Source organism: Vidua macroura, chromosome 22, assembly GCF_024509145.1.
Source record: "Vidua macroura isolate BioBank_ID:100142 chromosome 22, ASM2450914v1, whole genome shotgun sequence".
NCBI classification, from domain to species: domain Eukaryota; kingdom Metazoa; phylum Chordata; class Aves; order Passeriformes; family Viduidae; genus Vidua; species Vidua macroura.
Window position 1 is genome coordinate 2,611,744 of NC_071592.1, and position 16,846 is coordinate 2,628,589.

The following is a 16,846-nucleotide window of genomic DNA, read 5'->3' on the forward strand; positions in this document are numbered from 1 at the left end:
CCCTCGGGTTTGCTTCTGGAAGGTGCCCAAGTCTCCCACACTGGCTGTCCTGCTCTCCCCCTCGCCCTGCCCCACACGAAGGGGCTGCAGAGGGACCTGGGGCTCGGGGTTTCTCTGAGGCACTGCTGACAAAGGGAAGGCATTTTTATAACCCAGGGGTTTCCAGCCAAATGAAGCACTTGAGTGTTCAGTGAAAGCTGCCCCTGGAGTCTGGAGCTGTCTGAGTCAGCACAAGATTCACTTTTGCTCACCAGCCTTGGCTTTCCCGTGGAGATGCTCTGATGGTTTGGGGCTTTTGTGTCTTCGGAGCAAAGAGTTCAGATTAAAACTGCAGCTCTACCTGGCTGCCTCAGAAACTCCCCATCCTGCTCACACTTTACAAAGCACTTTTTAAGTGCCTTGGGAGCATCAAGCATCCCAGCAGGGCACGTGGGAATCCAGGGAATTGCCTGGTGCCTGCTCAGCTGCAGTTCCTGCTCCTCCCAGTGCTGGTGGGAGCAGGAGGGAATCAGGGGTGGCCACTCCATGGGGAAAAAGTGACTTAAGGGAGCTCCCAGTGCTCAGGGCCTCTTCTGGTTCTGGGAAACGTTGGCGTGGCTGCTGGGAACAGCAGCATGAAGTCTATGCCTTGGTTTTTGCCTGAATTTCCAAAATCAGTGGAAATCCTGAGGAGTATTTCATGCTGAATATCTTGTTTGGCTTATTCCTTCAGTGCAGGTGAACATTTGGCTTCATTTACAGCTTGTGGGACAAGTACTGGCTATACTTGCAGTAACTGCCACTCTTTTCTCTACCAGCACTTGGGCAATCTCTTAACTTCACACCTTGTTTGAGGCGAGAGATTTGAACCAGTGAATTTATCAGAAATGCCCCTTGAAAGGCACCCTGCACCCAGCCCGCTCTGCCAATCTCCTGTGGCATTGTGCTGCCTCAGATGGGGTGCTAAAATCTCCAGGATAGGTGAGATTAATCTTAATTTTAGATATTGGATCCTCTGAGGCTGCAGCCTGACCTGCTCACCCCAGGCAGTCCCTGCTGGAAGCAGGGATCTCCAGAGGGTGATTCATGCCTGTGCCATCTATCTCTGGGGGCGAGAGGAATTGCCCTCTGGAAGCTCCTGCTTCCTCTGCAAAGGGAGCCTGGAGCAATTGGCTCCCAGTGAGGCACCTGAAAGTTTCAGCACCTCAGCCCAGGCAGCCGAACCCCCTGCCTGGTGCCTGCCTGGCACTGCTCCCCCAGCGCCCTTCAGCCGCTCCCCATCTCCCTCCCAAATGTGCAGCAGCAAACCGATTCCCTGCAGGAATTCCCCAACACCCGCTGAAGGCTGGGATCACCTCCCCATCCCCCTGGCCCTCCGGAGCGTGGGGTGAGTTCAGAGTGCACCTGGGAAGAGGGATGAGCCCTGCTGGTGTCCCTCCCTGGAGGTGACACCCGCCTGTGGCTGCCCGTGTGAAGATGAAGGCCACCCTGATTTTCCTTTTCCCCCATTAGGGTGCTTTTATCCTGCAGGGCCGGACTGGCTCTGCAGCTCTGCTGCTCCCCGTGGATCCCTCTCCCTGGGTTTTCCAGGGAATGGCAGCGGGTGGGGGGAACTGCCCGGAACTGCTGCGCTGCTCCCATCCCCAGAGAAACCTCCCCAGGCAAACTCGCACCAGATCTGGTGCCAGGGCTATGCAAAACAGCTGCCAGGTGAACCAAGGAGAGCAGCACAACCCTGGCCTGCCGGGCTCGGGGAGCCAGCTGAGCTTATCACTGCTCCCCCAAGCACCCCGAACCGCAGGGTGAAGCCTTGGTGATGGGCGAGCTGCTGGGAATTGTAGGGGCTCCAAGCTGCCTTTCCCCATTGAAATCCCAGGGCTTCCCCAGCCTTGTGGAATTTCGGGAAGGGGAGGACTGATCTAGCAGATTCTGGAGGTTCTGGATGCCATTGTGTCTGGCTCGTGCAGCAAAAAAAAAAAAAAATCAAGTTGTTGGCTGGGCTGAAGCTCCATTAAAATGAGTGGAGTTCTGGCAGTTTGCAGCAGGAGAGAGAATCTGCTGCCACTTACACTTTTCTTCCTTTTTATCTCCTGGAGCTAGAAAAGATTAAATCTTAAGTGCAGATTGTTTGAACAGCTCGTTCCTTTAAGGAGAGAAATGACTGCTGCAGTGTGAGTCCTGATGTTGACAGAAACCGGGAGGAAACTGAGGCTATTTTTATAAAACATTTGGAGGAAAGTTACAGTTCAACTGAAAAAGGAGAGTTGTTATCCCCATCACACCCAAGCTTTGGCTCGCAGCTGCAATCACTTGACTCTTACATTTACTGAAACAAAAAAAAAAAGGGGCCCAGATTTGTTTGCAAATAAATCTGTGCCCAAACACTCATCGGTCCTGCAGAGATTTGTGTATCCAGCTCCCATTTACATAACCACGGGCAGCAGAAATCACCCCTCCCGGTTTTAAATCTCTCCCTCTTGGACACCTAAGGCTGAACTGGTTGCCCCTGGGTCCCTTTGGAGTCAGCCAGGAGGAATTGTCCTCTCCAGAGGGCCGTTCATGCCAGGAAGATGCGTGGCTCAGATAGGGGCAGGAATGGCCTCTGGAGGTGCCTAATGCTCCTTCTGTCTGCCCAGGCAGCTCCCTCAGGCTTAGACACCCCAGTTAGTGCCAGGTTCAGGAATATTTGCTCAGCTGGCACAGAATTCCTGGTGGGGTGCTCCCAAATCCCCCCCACTGTTGATCTGCAGGGACTTGGAGGATGCTGTGTGTGACTTGGTAGGAGAAAGGAAAGGTCTGAGTGTCTCAGCTGCAGGAGCTTGTGGAGGGAGGGAAAAGGAAGAGATGGGGAGAGGGGAAAGGCTGTGCTGGAGGGTGTGGGGCTGTGCAGGGAAGCTCCGTTCCAGCTGCACCTCTCGGGTTCCAAGTTTTGGGGTGAATGGTGGTGACTCAGCCATCGTCACGGGGACCAGGGATTCCCCTGCAGCTCTTTGAATCTTGCCTCATCACCACCGAACGTGAGTGAAACTCCTGTCTGCAAGGAACCAGGAGATTACCTTTTCCTTCCTGTTCTATTTTAGCAGCTGGGAATTTTTATTTCCTCCTTCCCTCCTGGCTTTGCTTCTCTTCAGCTGCTGCCTCCAGATCGCATCAAACACCCCCCCCCTCCACCCCGTGGGGGTTTCAAAGGTAGGAACTGCAGGCCTTGAAGATGCTCCTGCGGTCCTGCTCAGGTGTGTGGATGCTGATTGTGATCACCCATTAACACTATCAGCATTCCCATCGCTGGATGTGCCCTCCTTGGCTTTTGGGGCTGGAACGCAATGAATGAACCCCATTCCTGGGGAGGCAGCAGCTGGAGAGAGCTGGACAGGGAGCAGAGGGGGTTGGAACGAGGGAATTACACGGGGGAAAGAGATAAAGGGCTGAGATTGGGGAGGGAAAATGCTGGGAGACAGCAGGATGGGAGAAAGGCAGGAAGAGCAGGGCAGACATGCAGCCAGGCTGGGGGAGAGGGCTCAGAGCTGGTCGGGGTGTGGATGGTGAGGAGAGATGGAGATCTCAAACTGAGGGGGCAGCTCAGAGGTGGTTAGGGTGTGGATGGTGAGGAGATCTCAAACTGGGGGGGGAAGCTCAGAGCTGGTTGGGGTGCAGAGGGTGAGGAGATGGAGATTTCAAATTGAGAGGGCACCTCAGAGCTGGTTGGGGTGCAGAGGGTGAGGAGATGTCAAATTGAGGGGGCAGCAGCTCATTCTGCCGTGGCCCTGCTCGACAGCACAGCCCCACAGCTCTGCTTCCACAGTCAGTGCTTTTTAAATGTCACAGATTAAATCTCCAGGGCTGTTTCTAGACAGCAGAGAGCAGCCACGAAGCTCTGTTATCCCTGACTCTCCAATGTTTTGCCAGCCGTGGATAATTGTACCAAGCACACTCCCCCTCAGCATCCACGCTGATTCACCTGGGAATACTCTGCATGGAAAAATATGTGCTGGGAAAGGATAAAGGCTTGTTCAGTTGAGGAAAGTCCATGGGAGAGCTGGATTTGCCCTCCTGCCTGCACAGCCTCTCCCAGGCTCTTTGCAGGAGCCCTGAGCTGCTGGAAAACACGATGTGTTGGAGCTTGATCAGATCACAGGGCACAGGCTCTGCTGCGTGGGGAACGTTACCCTGGAAAAAACAGCAGGAGCGGGAGGCCTGGGGGGTTGTGCCGGTGGGATGTGAACCATTCCAGGCTCTTTATCACAAACTCGGGCTGGACTGGCAGGGAAAGGCCTGGGGGATGTGCTGCAAAGGGAAGGGGTGTCTTGGGGTTGCCTCTGCAGCTCGAGAGCTTCGTGGAATCCCTTAAAGCATTCAGATCTGTGGAGAGCACAACCTTTGCTCTGTGATGTTCTTGATGAATTTGGCAGGTGTGATGTGGGGGGGGGGGATGTTTATCATCAAAGGGGAATGAGTGAGGGCCTGTGCGGTACCTTCAGGCTGAAACCTGTCTGATTTTTCCCCCTGTGCCTGCCAATCTCTTTTGGAATCAAGGAGACGCCTCTTGAGCACAACCCCACGGCACCCTGTGTTCCTCCAGAGATGCCGTAATTACCCGGTGCCACGCGGGTTCCTGAAGATCCCGGGTGAGCAGCCCTGGCCACCTGTTTGCTGGCCTTTCCCACAGTCAGCCCTGCACTCCCCTGCAGATTCGTGATGTCCTCCAGCTCACCTCTGCTGGAATCTCCCTCGTGCTTTCCCGTATCTCCCAGGCAGGAACACTTTTATTATCCCTCAGCAAAAGGCTGGCACCACCAAAATGCTGCAGAAGCCTTCATCCTTCCATTTCTGCGCCTTCCTCCTCCTCTCCCTGCTCTCCCAGGGCCAATTTTTTGGTTATGTGTGTCCCAGGCTCTGGAAAGCTCCCACCAGTGCTGACTGTCATTAATACTGAGATGTTTTTCTCTTTGTTTCGTTGTAGGGAATGAACAGAATGGGCTGGACTTTAACAGGCAGGTAAGATGCTCCCTGGCTTCCCAGGTGTTCTCCTCCTTTCTGAAGTGGCTGTTTTTTACCTGCTCATCATGCTGCAAGGAGATAAAAACTGTTAGGTCAGAAGCTGCCATTAAGCAGACCACAGAATTTCTTCCCAGTTCCCCTTGTGGGACACAAAGCCAGATTACACCTCTGCTTTCCCTCTCCCTAATTCATAGAAGTTCAGCTAATTAGAGAGTTCCTTTAAATGACCATTTGCTTGAGGGGTTTTCTGGCTTTTACAAATTTTTGGATCATCATTTAGAAACAAAAAGCACCTCAGTTATGGTGGCAAGGGTACAAATCCCTCCCCAAAGCCCCAGTGCTGTGACACTGGCACTGGCAGCTCCGTGGTGTGCGGGGACAAAGGCACGGGGCTGACTCAGGAGTGTCAGCCAGCACTAAAAATGACCTGGTTTGAGCTCTTGGAGTGCACAGGTCAAATTCCTGTCTGCAAGGCAGCAGATAAAAATATGGGGCAAGCAAACCCCAGTTGCAAAAGGAGCAGCTGAGGTGCCGTGTCCCTGCTGTGTGTGCTCTTCTCCCCCTGCTTTGTCCAGCTGAAAGCATTCCCTGGCTCCAGGAGTGCCTGCAGACCTTCCTGAGTGGCTCTGAAAATCCCTGAGTGTCACACCAGGAGGTGACAGCCCTCTGGAGCCCTTGGAGCTGTGCAGACACAGCTCTGCTGGCAGGGTGGGGAGGCACGGGGTGCCCAGAGCAGCTGGGGCTGCCCCTGGATCCCTGGCAGTGCCCAAGGCCAGGTTGGACACTGGGGCTTGGAGCAGCCTGGGGAAGGTGTCCCTGCCCATGGCAGGGTGGGATGGGATGAGCTTTAAGGCTCCTTCCAGCCCAAACCACGCTGAGATTTCAGGAAAATGCTCTCTGAGCTCAGAGCTGAGGCCTCCTGTGGCCAGCAGAGCTGGACTGAGCCCTGGCAAGGAAAAGAGGAGCCTGGAGAGCCAAACACTGCCCAGGACTCCAGGGGCTGCGGGGTGGGAGCTGCAGCCAGCAATGCAGAAGGGGCTGTGACTCCACGCACAGACTTGAGGGTGATGTTGGCACAGCACTTCCCATGTGCATTCCCCAAATCCCAAAGGGCTCCAACCCTTCCCAAAGGCTCCCTGCGAGCAGCACTGGGCAGCTCCACGTTCTCCACGTGCCTTTTTGTGCCTCGAGCCTCCCTTGGTGGCTGTGCAGTGACAAATGTCAGCCACGCCGCTGTTTGTTTGTTTGCTTTGGCTGCTCCAGCTCTGGGTGGGTCTCCCTTTCCTACCAAAGGTGTCTTAACACGCTCAGCCATCTTCCAGGGTTTTGGAATCCCCAGCTGCAAACAAAAAGCCCTGTGTCTGCAGCCCAGAGCACAGGCTCACTCTGCACCCGCCCGGAGAAGAATCCAATCTGCTCACCAGGGCTGATAAAAGGAAATTCCTTGCAGATAGAAATGAGCACGAGATCCGTGCCCGCTGCAAACTTCTCCCATGGCAACGCCACAAAGGTGCTGGAGCTGGAAGCTGGGCTGGGGTTAATCGAGGAGAGCTGTGCTGATTTACACCCGCTGCTGATCTGACCCACCATCCTCTGTGTTCCTCTCAGTGATGCTGGGCAAGTTGTGAGGGCAGCCAGGCTTGCAGGCAGTAGAAATATCCTCCTCCTAAAAAGAAAATCTGGCTTTACATTTGGTTTTTGGTTTTTTGGTTTCTTTTTTTTGTTGTTGTTTTTGCAGCGTTTCCACTTCAATTTTCCTCCCTCCACCAAAACGGCACCACAAAATCCAATTAATTTATTCCACCTTGTCTGTGTAACTGAATAGCCAACTTAGCTGGGGATTTAGCAAGGTTTTAAAAGCAAACGACTTTGAACGAGCTCGTATTATTGTTTTATTTTATTTCTAATCTGCTCTGATTCCCCGGAGCCCACCAGAGGGGTTTGCAGCGATGCCAGGGATGGGATGTAGCAGTCCCTGAGTGGACACAGGCCTGTGCAAGTGGCTCTTTGTCTCCCTCTCTTGGCCCTCCCAAGGCCATGGGTAGAATGATTTTAAATCGTTATTATTTAAAATAATAATTACTATTTGGAAGTATTGTTATTTAAAATAATAATTATTATTTTAAATTATTCTCTTAAATGAGCAGGAGCCCGAACGCACACGGGCTCCACACTCACATTTAGGGTTGACCTCAGCTGTTGGTGAATTCATCCTCAATTCAGCAAATAGATTTCAAATGACGGGAAAAAGGGAAGAGAGGAGAGCTGGAAATATCAAAGTGTTTTCATGTAAAATCAGGTGCTGTGCTCTTTCATTAGGGGTGGAGGTTGGTGGGTTTTTTAATTTGGTTTGGGGTTTGAGGTTGGTTTTGGATGTCTTTTTTTTTTTTTCGTTAGCTTGCAATTCAAGTTTTCAAACCGAAGCCAGGGCAGGATGGTTTGAAACCCAACTCCAAACTGACTACAGGAGCTCTCTTTGCCTTTATTTGGAGTGCTGGGCTCTAATCACTTTGAAGATCATAAATCTCACATCGTTTAAGCCTCTCCCCCAGCCTTTGTAGATGGCCTACATTTCAGGTCTGCTTCCCTCCCTCCCTCCCTCCCGTGTTGTGCTCCAGGCGGGATGGGAAGGGTGGAGTGACCTGGTTAGACCCCTTCCCTGCCTCCCAGTTCCCTGCTGGGGCTGCTCTCACCCTGCAAACGGGGAGGGAGGGAAACTCTTGCGGAGTTTGAGGTTTTCTAGCAGTTTGTGGGTCAGCCCTGTGCTTTATGAGAAAGCTCCCTCTGATCCCTCAGCCTATTTGGCAAACACTTCTGCTCTCCCCCCCCTTTCCCTCCCCTCTTCAAACTCTCCTCCCACCTGGATGCAACAGTAATTTGTATGTGAATGAGAGGGAAAAGGGTGTGGATGGAAAAAGCAGCATCTTCAGCCTTGCCTATCTGGTTTGGCTTTTTTTATTTAGCGAGTCTAATGCTGGTTGTTTCCTGTTTATGGCGAGGGAAATGCAAAGGCACAGCAATAAACTTTCACCTTCGGTGCTGGCAGCCTGCACGGGGACATCTGCCTCCTGACGGGTTGGGATGGTGGCCAGGGACGGATCTGAGCGACTCTGGCAAGATTTGCCTCCAATGGGAGCAGGACAAGGGCTGGGAGTGCTGCAGTGGGAGCTTTTCCTGGCTGCCTGGCTGTGTGGTGATCCTGCCCAGGTGCTGCGGTCTCCCCAGGACTGCTGGGGTTGAATTCCCCTTTAGGAAACGCTGGGTTGTTTGTTTTTGTAGCTGCTCTGGAGAGCCAGGTGTCTGGAGCTAAGCCCTGGGATAATGCTGCCTGCTGCAATGCGCACACGGATGGAGGGCTGATGGTTTTGGGAGGTGCCAGGGCTTGTGTGAGTGGTGTGAGGGCTGAGCCCAGCTCACGGTGGTGTGCATCCATCCACAGCTGGAGGGGGAGAATGCACAGCTGCTGGAGCCAGGGAAGTGATGGCAGGACCTTGGTCCAGGGAGGAATGCAGGATCAGCTCTCCTCCTTCCAGAGGAGGGAATGAGAGCTCCTCTGCAAGCCCTCCCTGCTCTCCAGAGCTGGGAGGGGAGATGTCCCTCTTGAAATGAAGCTGACAGGTTTTTGTCCCTCTTGAAATGCATCTGACTGGTTTTTGTCCCTCTTGAAATGAAGCTGACTGGTTTTTGTCCCTCTTGAAATGCAGCTGACTGTGTGAGCAGAGCTGGGCAGGATCTGCCTCTGCTCCCTACCCAAATGTGCCAGGCACTCTTCATGCCTGCAAAAGGCTGACCTTGCAGGACAGGCTGTCATTTGTTTATCAAACCTGTCATTATCATCAATCACATCAATCTGAAGCTGATCTGGCTGGGAGATTTGACAAAGTTTAGGACAGACAGGCAGGCACTGAGGTGCCTGAGCAAGGCCCAGCTTCAGTTTTCCTGTTGGTTCTTTATTCCTGTTCTTTGCTGTCTTTGGTTCACCCCAGTCAGGGGATGTAGTAAGGATATGGATTTCCAACAGGCTTCCTAGAAAGCCTTTCCAGCTGAGTCTGTTGAAAACTTCCTCCTTTCTAAAACCAGGTCAAGCCTCCTGTGTGTTTCTGCTGTGCTCTATCACAAGAGGTGCTGAAGGGGCTCCCTTCCCTCAGGACCTCCTTGTCTAACTCCTCTCCCTGCTCTGTTCATATCTGACAGTCCTTGCCCAGAGAAACTTTAATTTTGGAGGTTTGTGTGGGATTTCCAGCAGTTGCTTTGAGGTACCAGGGTGAGTTATCTCAGGGCTCCACAGCTGATGTCCTGTAGGCACACGATGTGAGAAATTCAAAGTGGGCAAACTGCACCTGAGATGTGAAATCCCTGGTGGCTCCTTTTCAGTGCCCTTAATAAACACCCTGACCTCGTTTGGTACCTTCCACCCACACGTCTGAAGGCTCTGTGCTAATGGATTTAGCATCCCTTGGTGCCTCTGCAAGGTGGGGAGGTGTCCTGCAGACACAGCCTGACTTCCCTGGCTTTTCCCAAAGATGCTGAGCTCTGTGATTGCAGCTGGGATCAGGGGATGCTTCATGGGCCAGTTGCCCGTGGACATTGGGGTGTACTGGAATCCAGGGGCCTGCTCCCTGGCACAGCTGGGTTATGGACTCCCATCCTCTGATTCATCGTCTTGTGCTCAACCACAGACAAGTTCTTCCTCCCTTCCATCCTTTTGAAGGTGCAGAGAAGGGCCTAACTCGCTGGGTAGTTTGTTATTAATATCTGGGATGCAAAACTCCCTGCACATTTAATTTCGCTGCACCAGGGCTTCCCTCCCCCCGGGGATCTCTCTCATAGTTTTTTATTCTGCTCCGTGTTCCCACCTCCCCCTAATCTCATGTGCTCCCTGGATGTCATTGCTGTTCCTGCTTGGCTTTTCCCCGTGGGTAGCTCAGGTTTCAGTCTGCCCTCCAGATTTCCATCCCAGTCCTGTTTTGCCCTCCTCTCAAGGGGAGGTTCACATCCTGCTTCCTTCTCCCCTCTGGGGATCAATTCAGATTTCACTCTCTCTTCTCCCCATTGCCCCAGGGGATCAGCCTAAGTCTTGCATCTGCTTTTCATCTCTTGAGCCTCCCCTGGCTGGAAATCAGGCCTGGCCTTGTGTCTGCCTCGCCTGACACTGGATCTAAGCTCAGCTCTGCCCTGGCCTTTCCCTTTTGAAGTCTCCCTGCTCTGTCCTAGGGACAGGCTGATTGCATAAATTTGTTTGTGTGCAGGCTCCTCATTGAAATGCAGCCCTTTGGGAAAGCATCAGAGAAAGCCCTGGCTCCAGGGAAAGTCCTCTGTGCCTAAATCTGGCCCTGCTTTGCTTAGGACAAATATGCAGAGGAACCCCTTCTTCAGGCTGGGTTTGTTCTGGCACCTCAGATGAGCTCGCTGGGAATGAACTCCAAAACAGGCCAGGGGAACTTGCAAGGGAAAGGGGGATGCAATTAGGAGCAAGGATTTGGCCTTTTTAATTGTTTTTCTCAGGAGGTGGACTGAAACCACTGAATTAATTTGTTGACAACAGCCCAGAGTTGGTTGCATTTTATCTGCTCCTTAACATCCAGCTGAAGTCCGTTCCCAAACTCCTGCTCTCCTGCTTTTAAAGGGCAAACTTCATTTACAAGGTGATTCCTACACCTGTTTCCTTGGCAAAATACCTGGTAGAGCTGTTTCAGATGTGTCTGAGAGGGAGAGACCGAGATCTTTGTGCAAATTCCCTGCTCATCCTTCGGGAAATGCTTTCTGTGCTCACGAGGGACAAGGCCCAGTTTCATGGATCTGTCTGAAGGGTCACAGAACTTGTTTTCCACACCAGAAACTCAGCCCAAGGCACGGCTGTGACCGGCCAGCCACAATCCAGGTGGCCCAGCATCTTTTTTGAGGGCTGAGTGGCATGAACTGCCATGCCTGGATGTGACTCTCAGGGATTCACCACTAATGAGGAGAGGACTCGGAGTCCTTGAAGGCCTTTCATCTGCCAAGCTCCAAGAATTCACCCCAAACCTGCACCACCCAGCCAGGGAGGGGCCCTGCACCCGTCCTGCACGAGGGCAGGTCCCAGCACACGGAGGGGAAGGCCATGGCTTTCCAGCAAGGCCTCTAATTTTGGACATCTGAGGGCACTTTCTCCCTCCCCAGAGGTGCTGGGTGTGGGATCAGTGGGTTTATCCAGCAGGGAACCCTCCTGCCCATGGAATCCGCGTGGGCTGGGAGCAGAGAGCTGGCTCTGAGCTCCCCCAGCCCTTGGGCTTCATCCCCCCAGCCAAAATGAAACCCTGTGTGATGTTCTCCCATCTTCCTCCCTCTCCCATCTTCCTCCCTCTCCCATCTTCCTCCCTCTCCCTTTCTCTTTTAATTGCACTGCTTGCTGTGGTTAATGCAATCCCTCCAGCTGCTCTTCTCCTGTCCCAGCTCCCTGGGGCGTGGCAGCCGGTGCCAAAAGTGCCAGGGACCAACGGGAGAGGCCCCTGGAGCTGGGATGGAGCCAGCCCCAGCCAGATTCTTCGTTAATTCCTCCTAAAATGTGGTGGGAAGTGTGCCCCTACCAAGGGCTACCTGGGCTGTGTGGGCACTCTCCCCGTGGATGACTAATCCAGGGATATCCACACAGTGCCAGGTGTTTGCATTTGTCACTGCCAGAAGGCACAGAGAGTCCTGAACAAACAGAGATTCCTCCCCATAGGCAAGGGCTGCACGGGGAAAAAAAAAAAAAAAAAAAAAAAAAAGGACATTTTTCATTCTCAGCCCAGAAAATCCCAATAAGGGATTGGAGTGGAACAGGAACGTGCTCGGGCTCCAGGGGACCTGTGTGAGCTTGCAGGAGGGCAGGGGAGAAGCCATGGAGTGGTGTGTGTGAAATCAGGGTGATAAGGAAAGGGGCAGGGATGCAGCCCAGGGTGGGAGCAGAGCAGATAAGCACGGAGGTGTAGGCAGAGGTGGAGTTCTGGAGAGCTTTGGGAGTTGGGCAAGTGAAATGGGGCGAGAGAGAGGTGCAGGGAGCAGTGCTGCAACCCACGGGAAGGCTGGGGCTGGGGGAGTCCTGGGAGGGAGACGGGGCAGAAATCCCAGCCTTGATGGTGAGAAAATCATTTCCTGAGCTTTGAGTGGAGGTCCTGGCCACTGTGACCAAGCAAATGGCATCTCCTGTTAAACTGCTCCCAGTTTGGGATGCCCACGGGGAAGGTCCCACGTGCCTGAATGGTGCTGCTAAGAGGGAAGGTGCTGTAAGTTGCTTTCTCAGTATCTTTTCAGCAGTTCTGTGCCCCTGAGAGCACTCAGCAGGCCCTGTGGGAGCAGCCCTGGCCAGGACACTCCCACCTGAGCAGGTGGCAGTGTGGCAGGGCAGGTGCTCTTCCCACCTCTGCTTTGGTTCTCCTCTCCCTTGCCCAGCTCCTGTGCCACAGGTGATCATTTGAGGTTCAGCACAGCAAGGAGGGGGGACTTCTCTCTCTTCCCTGTTTGTTTGGAAGCAAAAATTCCAGGGAAAAGCTGTATCAGAGAGCCCACAAGAGCTGCGTGTGGTTCTGTTTGTTTTCTCCCGTCGAGCGTGCAGCTTGGTTGCTCCTAAAGTTTTGACTTCCCACCCCTACTTTGTCTCCAGCACAACCATTTACATCCCAAGCTGAAGCTGAGGATAAACCCTATCAGATCAGACCTCAATTAATAAACTCAAAGGCCTCGTGGAGGGTGATGCAGGTGTGCTGAGGTTTGGGATTGCATTTGAATTTTCCAGCGTGCTGCCATGGCTGAGCTTTAGGACAGAGCCTGTTTGGGAGTTAATCCCACGCTGAATTCCTTTCTGTCACACTGGCAGCTTCCAAAAATTCCCGGCCTTCAGTGGGATATAAACATTACAGGGTGAATATCGTGGCATTGACATAAAGGTTTTCTGCCTTCTTTCCAGGTGTCTGTTAAGCCCTGCTGTATGTGCAGGATAGTACATGTGGAAATAGTAATTGCAACCCCATTATTATTATTATTGCCATAATTTATTATTAGTGTGTTTTTTATTTTATGGGGCCCACGTGTGTGGGTAATTCACGGCGGAGCACTTACGCCATCGCAAGGTGGGAAGGCTCAGCGAGCTGCAGGAGCCTTGGATCCAGCTTAATGCCTGTTTCCAGCTTAAATCCTCCTCCCTGGGCTCGAGGCAAAGGGTTTTGGGGCAGCTTGAGGCAGCCCTGCTGTGCTGAAGAGCACTTTGGAGTGACTCAGGGCATTTTGGGGTGACTCAGTTGTTCCTTTTCAGCGAGGGCCAGGTGCTCCAGACCCTCTGTGTGCACCTGATCCTCCTCTCCCCTCTGCTCTGGAGGGCTGGGAGTGAGTCAAACTCTTAAACTCGGTCCTGACTGTGAGATAAGGCAGATGTGGAGGCAGATAAACGTCTTTCAAAGAGGTCACTGGCTAAATAGGAGCTTCACAACAAATGGGGTTGTCTTCCATCTCCCACTAATGTGGTTCCTGCCTGATAACTGGTGCAGGGCTTGGACAGGACGGATCCAGCTCTGGATTTGGGAGAGGAGTGGAGGCTCTGAATTGGTGGCTGAGCGAGGAGGATGATGGAGCACTGCGTGTGTCACACCAGGAGCTCATCCCAAGGAGGGCTCTGGGCTCTGACAGATGGGAAGACCTTGAGATTCTCCCTAAACTGGGATTACCCGTGGAGGGCTCCAGCCCAACCAGTGGGATCCAACCACCAGCACGTGGAACCCAACGCTGGTCAATCTGAAGGGAACAGCAGCAAGCAGAGCTGCTCAGGAGAATCTTCCCAATTTCCCAGTTTTCCACGGCTCTCTAAGATGTCTGCAGGATGTTTTCACGAGCCGAGCGTTTGCCAGGAGTTCACAGATCAGTTACAAAACAGATGTACCTTTTTTTTCTTTTTTTTTTTTTTTTTTCCTCTCCCCTTCTTCCTACTGGTAAGGAAGAGTTTGTGCAGTAATTGCAGGCAGGTTGGGAGATGTTTTCTTCATAATTCTCCTTCTTATGAAATGTTTATGAAACACCTTCCACAAATCAGTTACGCAAGCAGGCTCCGGAGCTTTGATCATTTTCCATCACCCTCAGTGTGTTTCTTAGTTTGTTTTGCTTTTTGTTTTCGTGTTTAGGCCAGAGATAGGCAAGAAACCATCCATCCTTGCAGCTGTTCAAGCCAGCCACGGAAGGGACTCTCTCTTTTCCAGCCAGTCACCCTTCCTGTGTTTTTCACTCGGCTTGCTCGGGGGCTGACCCTGTTTCAGGGCTGTGAAAACATCCAAACATCCACTTGAGATTTGCAAGTGTGATTCCTGCCCTGGCCCAGAGGAGCTCCCGTGCCTCCAGCTGCCGTTACCTGCTCCCAGCCCTGCCCTGGGCCTCCCCTCGGGCCCCGAAGGGTGGAAGGTGCTGGAAATTCACAGCCAAGAGCCCCCCACGCCTCACCTCAGCCGTGGGGGTTTGCAGGTCCTGCTCTTTGCCCTGCTCGTTTTTCCATGGAATGGTTTGGCTTGGAAGATCATCCCACTGCAGCCCCTTGCCATGGGCAATGAAGCTTCCACCAGACCAGGTTGCTTTCCTCAAATACTGTTATTTTTCCGAGTAAAATTCAGTGGGAACAAAGTCTCTCCATGACTTCTCATTCCCTTTTTCCTCATCCTATAAAACCAAGATCCTGAGCAATCCCAGTGGGATCTGCTCCTGGTTCTACCCAAATCACTGTTTCTCACTTGCAATATTTCAGCAGAGCTCCCATCAAATTCTCTGAGGATTTCATCATTTCCATCTTTTTTTTTGGTTCCTCAAGGAAAACTCTTCCCATATTTGCAGGCATTTTCTGCAAATCCGAGGCAGATGCACTGGGAAAGGAGGAGGCAACTCCTCCCCTCGCTTTATTAATTCGAAATTTACATTATTTTAAGGGAGTCTCATGATATTGAGTGGCCTCGCCCACAATGTGTGTGGTTTTTTGGGGTTTTTATGGGTTTGGGGATTTTTTTTTTTTAATGTACACTTGGCAATATTGCCGGTTTAGCCAGGGAAAAAAAAACCGAAAGAGCGGGATTTGCATAAACCATCCCCAAAGTTTTGGATAGATCCCGAACTCCTAATGAACAATTAGCCAGCTGCAGGCCTGTCGGGGAGAGGAAGAGGAGGGCGAGGTAAATTTGAGCCTAAACCCAATGGAAATAGGTGCAAGGGGGAGAAGGATTTGTCAAGAACAAACCCCAGGTTCCCGCCCACTGCGCAGGAGGGAGAATTCCAAGGCCGGGGGAAGGAGCAGTGGGAGATGTTGTTGTTTTTAAATCGGGAGCCGGTGCTTTGCCAAACCCACCTCCCGTTCTCACATGGAGCCATGCCGGGATGCGGCTACACACCCCTTTCTCCCTGGAGCGCCGCCAGCTCGTCCCGCTTGGCAGCTGGAAAAATTGATTTCAGTTTGGAAATGGCTCGTGCCTCTTCAACACCCCACTGCCATCGGGACCGCAGCTCGGGCGGGATCCAGAGCCCGGCTCTCTGAGGCGCCAAAAACTTTAATTTCTTGGGACTGCTCAGCCTTGGATGAAGCAGACAAACGTTAATTCATTTTTTTAAAATATTTTTTTAAATATTTTTTTTTTCTTATTTTCCTCCGATGGATTCTTTTTAATGCAAAGAACATCCATAAATCCACGTGCCTGGAGTGCCTGGATGGCTCAGGAGTAACGGGGTGTCCTCCTGAGCCTTTTTGCCTGACATTCAGTGACTTATCGCTGTCGATAGCGATCGAGAAGATCTTTCCGCCTGATTTTTTTTTTTTTTTTTTTTTTGCCCTGCCAAGCTAAGAGGGATGATCATGCCAACCTGAAAGGTAGGAAAGAGTTGGAATTCATAGCATGTCTACCTCTTGCTGCAAGGAGCTGGGAGTATTGCAAAACGAGTTTCGGCGGTGTCCAGAGCTCGAGTTGTAATGAAAGGGGGTGTTGTAATCACCTTCCCTTCGAGCAGCACCTTCCAAAATGCAGAGGGGAACGTTGCAATTCCCTGTTCTGGAGCTGTTGAGCTTCTTGTGATCCCGTTTTCCTCCTTCTCTCCTCTCGTGGAGATCCACCAAAGCTTGGACTCGATGGTTGTAGAGGTCTCTTCCAACCGAAATTATTCCGTGTATTTCTTTGCTTTGCTCAAATGGGCAGAAAAGCTCCTTGAACCCCAAAACATTTGCTCGGGATGGGTTTGGAGAGCTGGATTTCTTGTCCCCCTCTGCTGGGAGGAGGATCCAGGGCCTCAAGGCCCCATCAGTGGGGCAAAGACCCTGCCCACCTTTGGGGGATGTGGGGTTTGGAATGGATCCGGTGGGACCTGGGGAAGTTCACTCCTAGGAGTCAGGGTGAATCTTCAGGAGTTTCAAGCTGGGTCCTTTGTAGAGTCCTCCTGGTTTTTCCAGTTTTTGGGAATTAGAGGCTCTTCTTGCTGTGATGAGGAATAATCTTCGTTCAGGGTGTTCTTGTGCTGAGAAAAGGTTTGGGTGAATCTTTTCTTGGAGGAGAGTTCTGTATCTTTTACCTGTCCCCTGTGCTTGGACATTCCTCACTCACCTTCCAGGAATTGACCTAAAAACCTCCAAAATCCTCCCCTCCCTCCTGTCCCAGTCAGCACTACCACAAGACTTCAGCTACTACAATAATTGGAACAGATTTTTATTATTATTGTTTCTTAATAAATCAGTTTTTTAAAATGTATTAGCAAAGTTAGAAATGAACTTGGAAATTGTGGAATAAACCAGAAACAAGGATTCAGTTCTGGTCCCTGGGTGTATTTTTTTTTTTTTTTCCTAAGAATATGGATTTAAAAATCATTATTTTCTTGTGGACAAGAACTCTGCAAGAACATTAAA

At 51.9% G+C, this 16,846-nt stretch overlaps 1 protein-coding gene across 1 annotated transcript in view; it reads left to right on the forward strand.

The window, feature by feature from the left end:
• POU2F3 (POU class 2 homeobox 3) overlaps positions 1 to 16,846 on the forward strand; it is a 41,865-nt gene that overhangs the window by 12,032 nt on the left and 12,987 nt on the right. Inside the window, exon 4 of the mRNA XM_053997038.1 lies at positions 4,940 to 4,974. Coding sequence (XP_053853013.1) covers positions 4,940 to 4,974 — 35 coding nt within the window. The remainder of the gene's footprint in view (positions 1 to 4,939; positions 4,975 to 16,846) is intronic.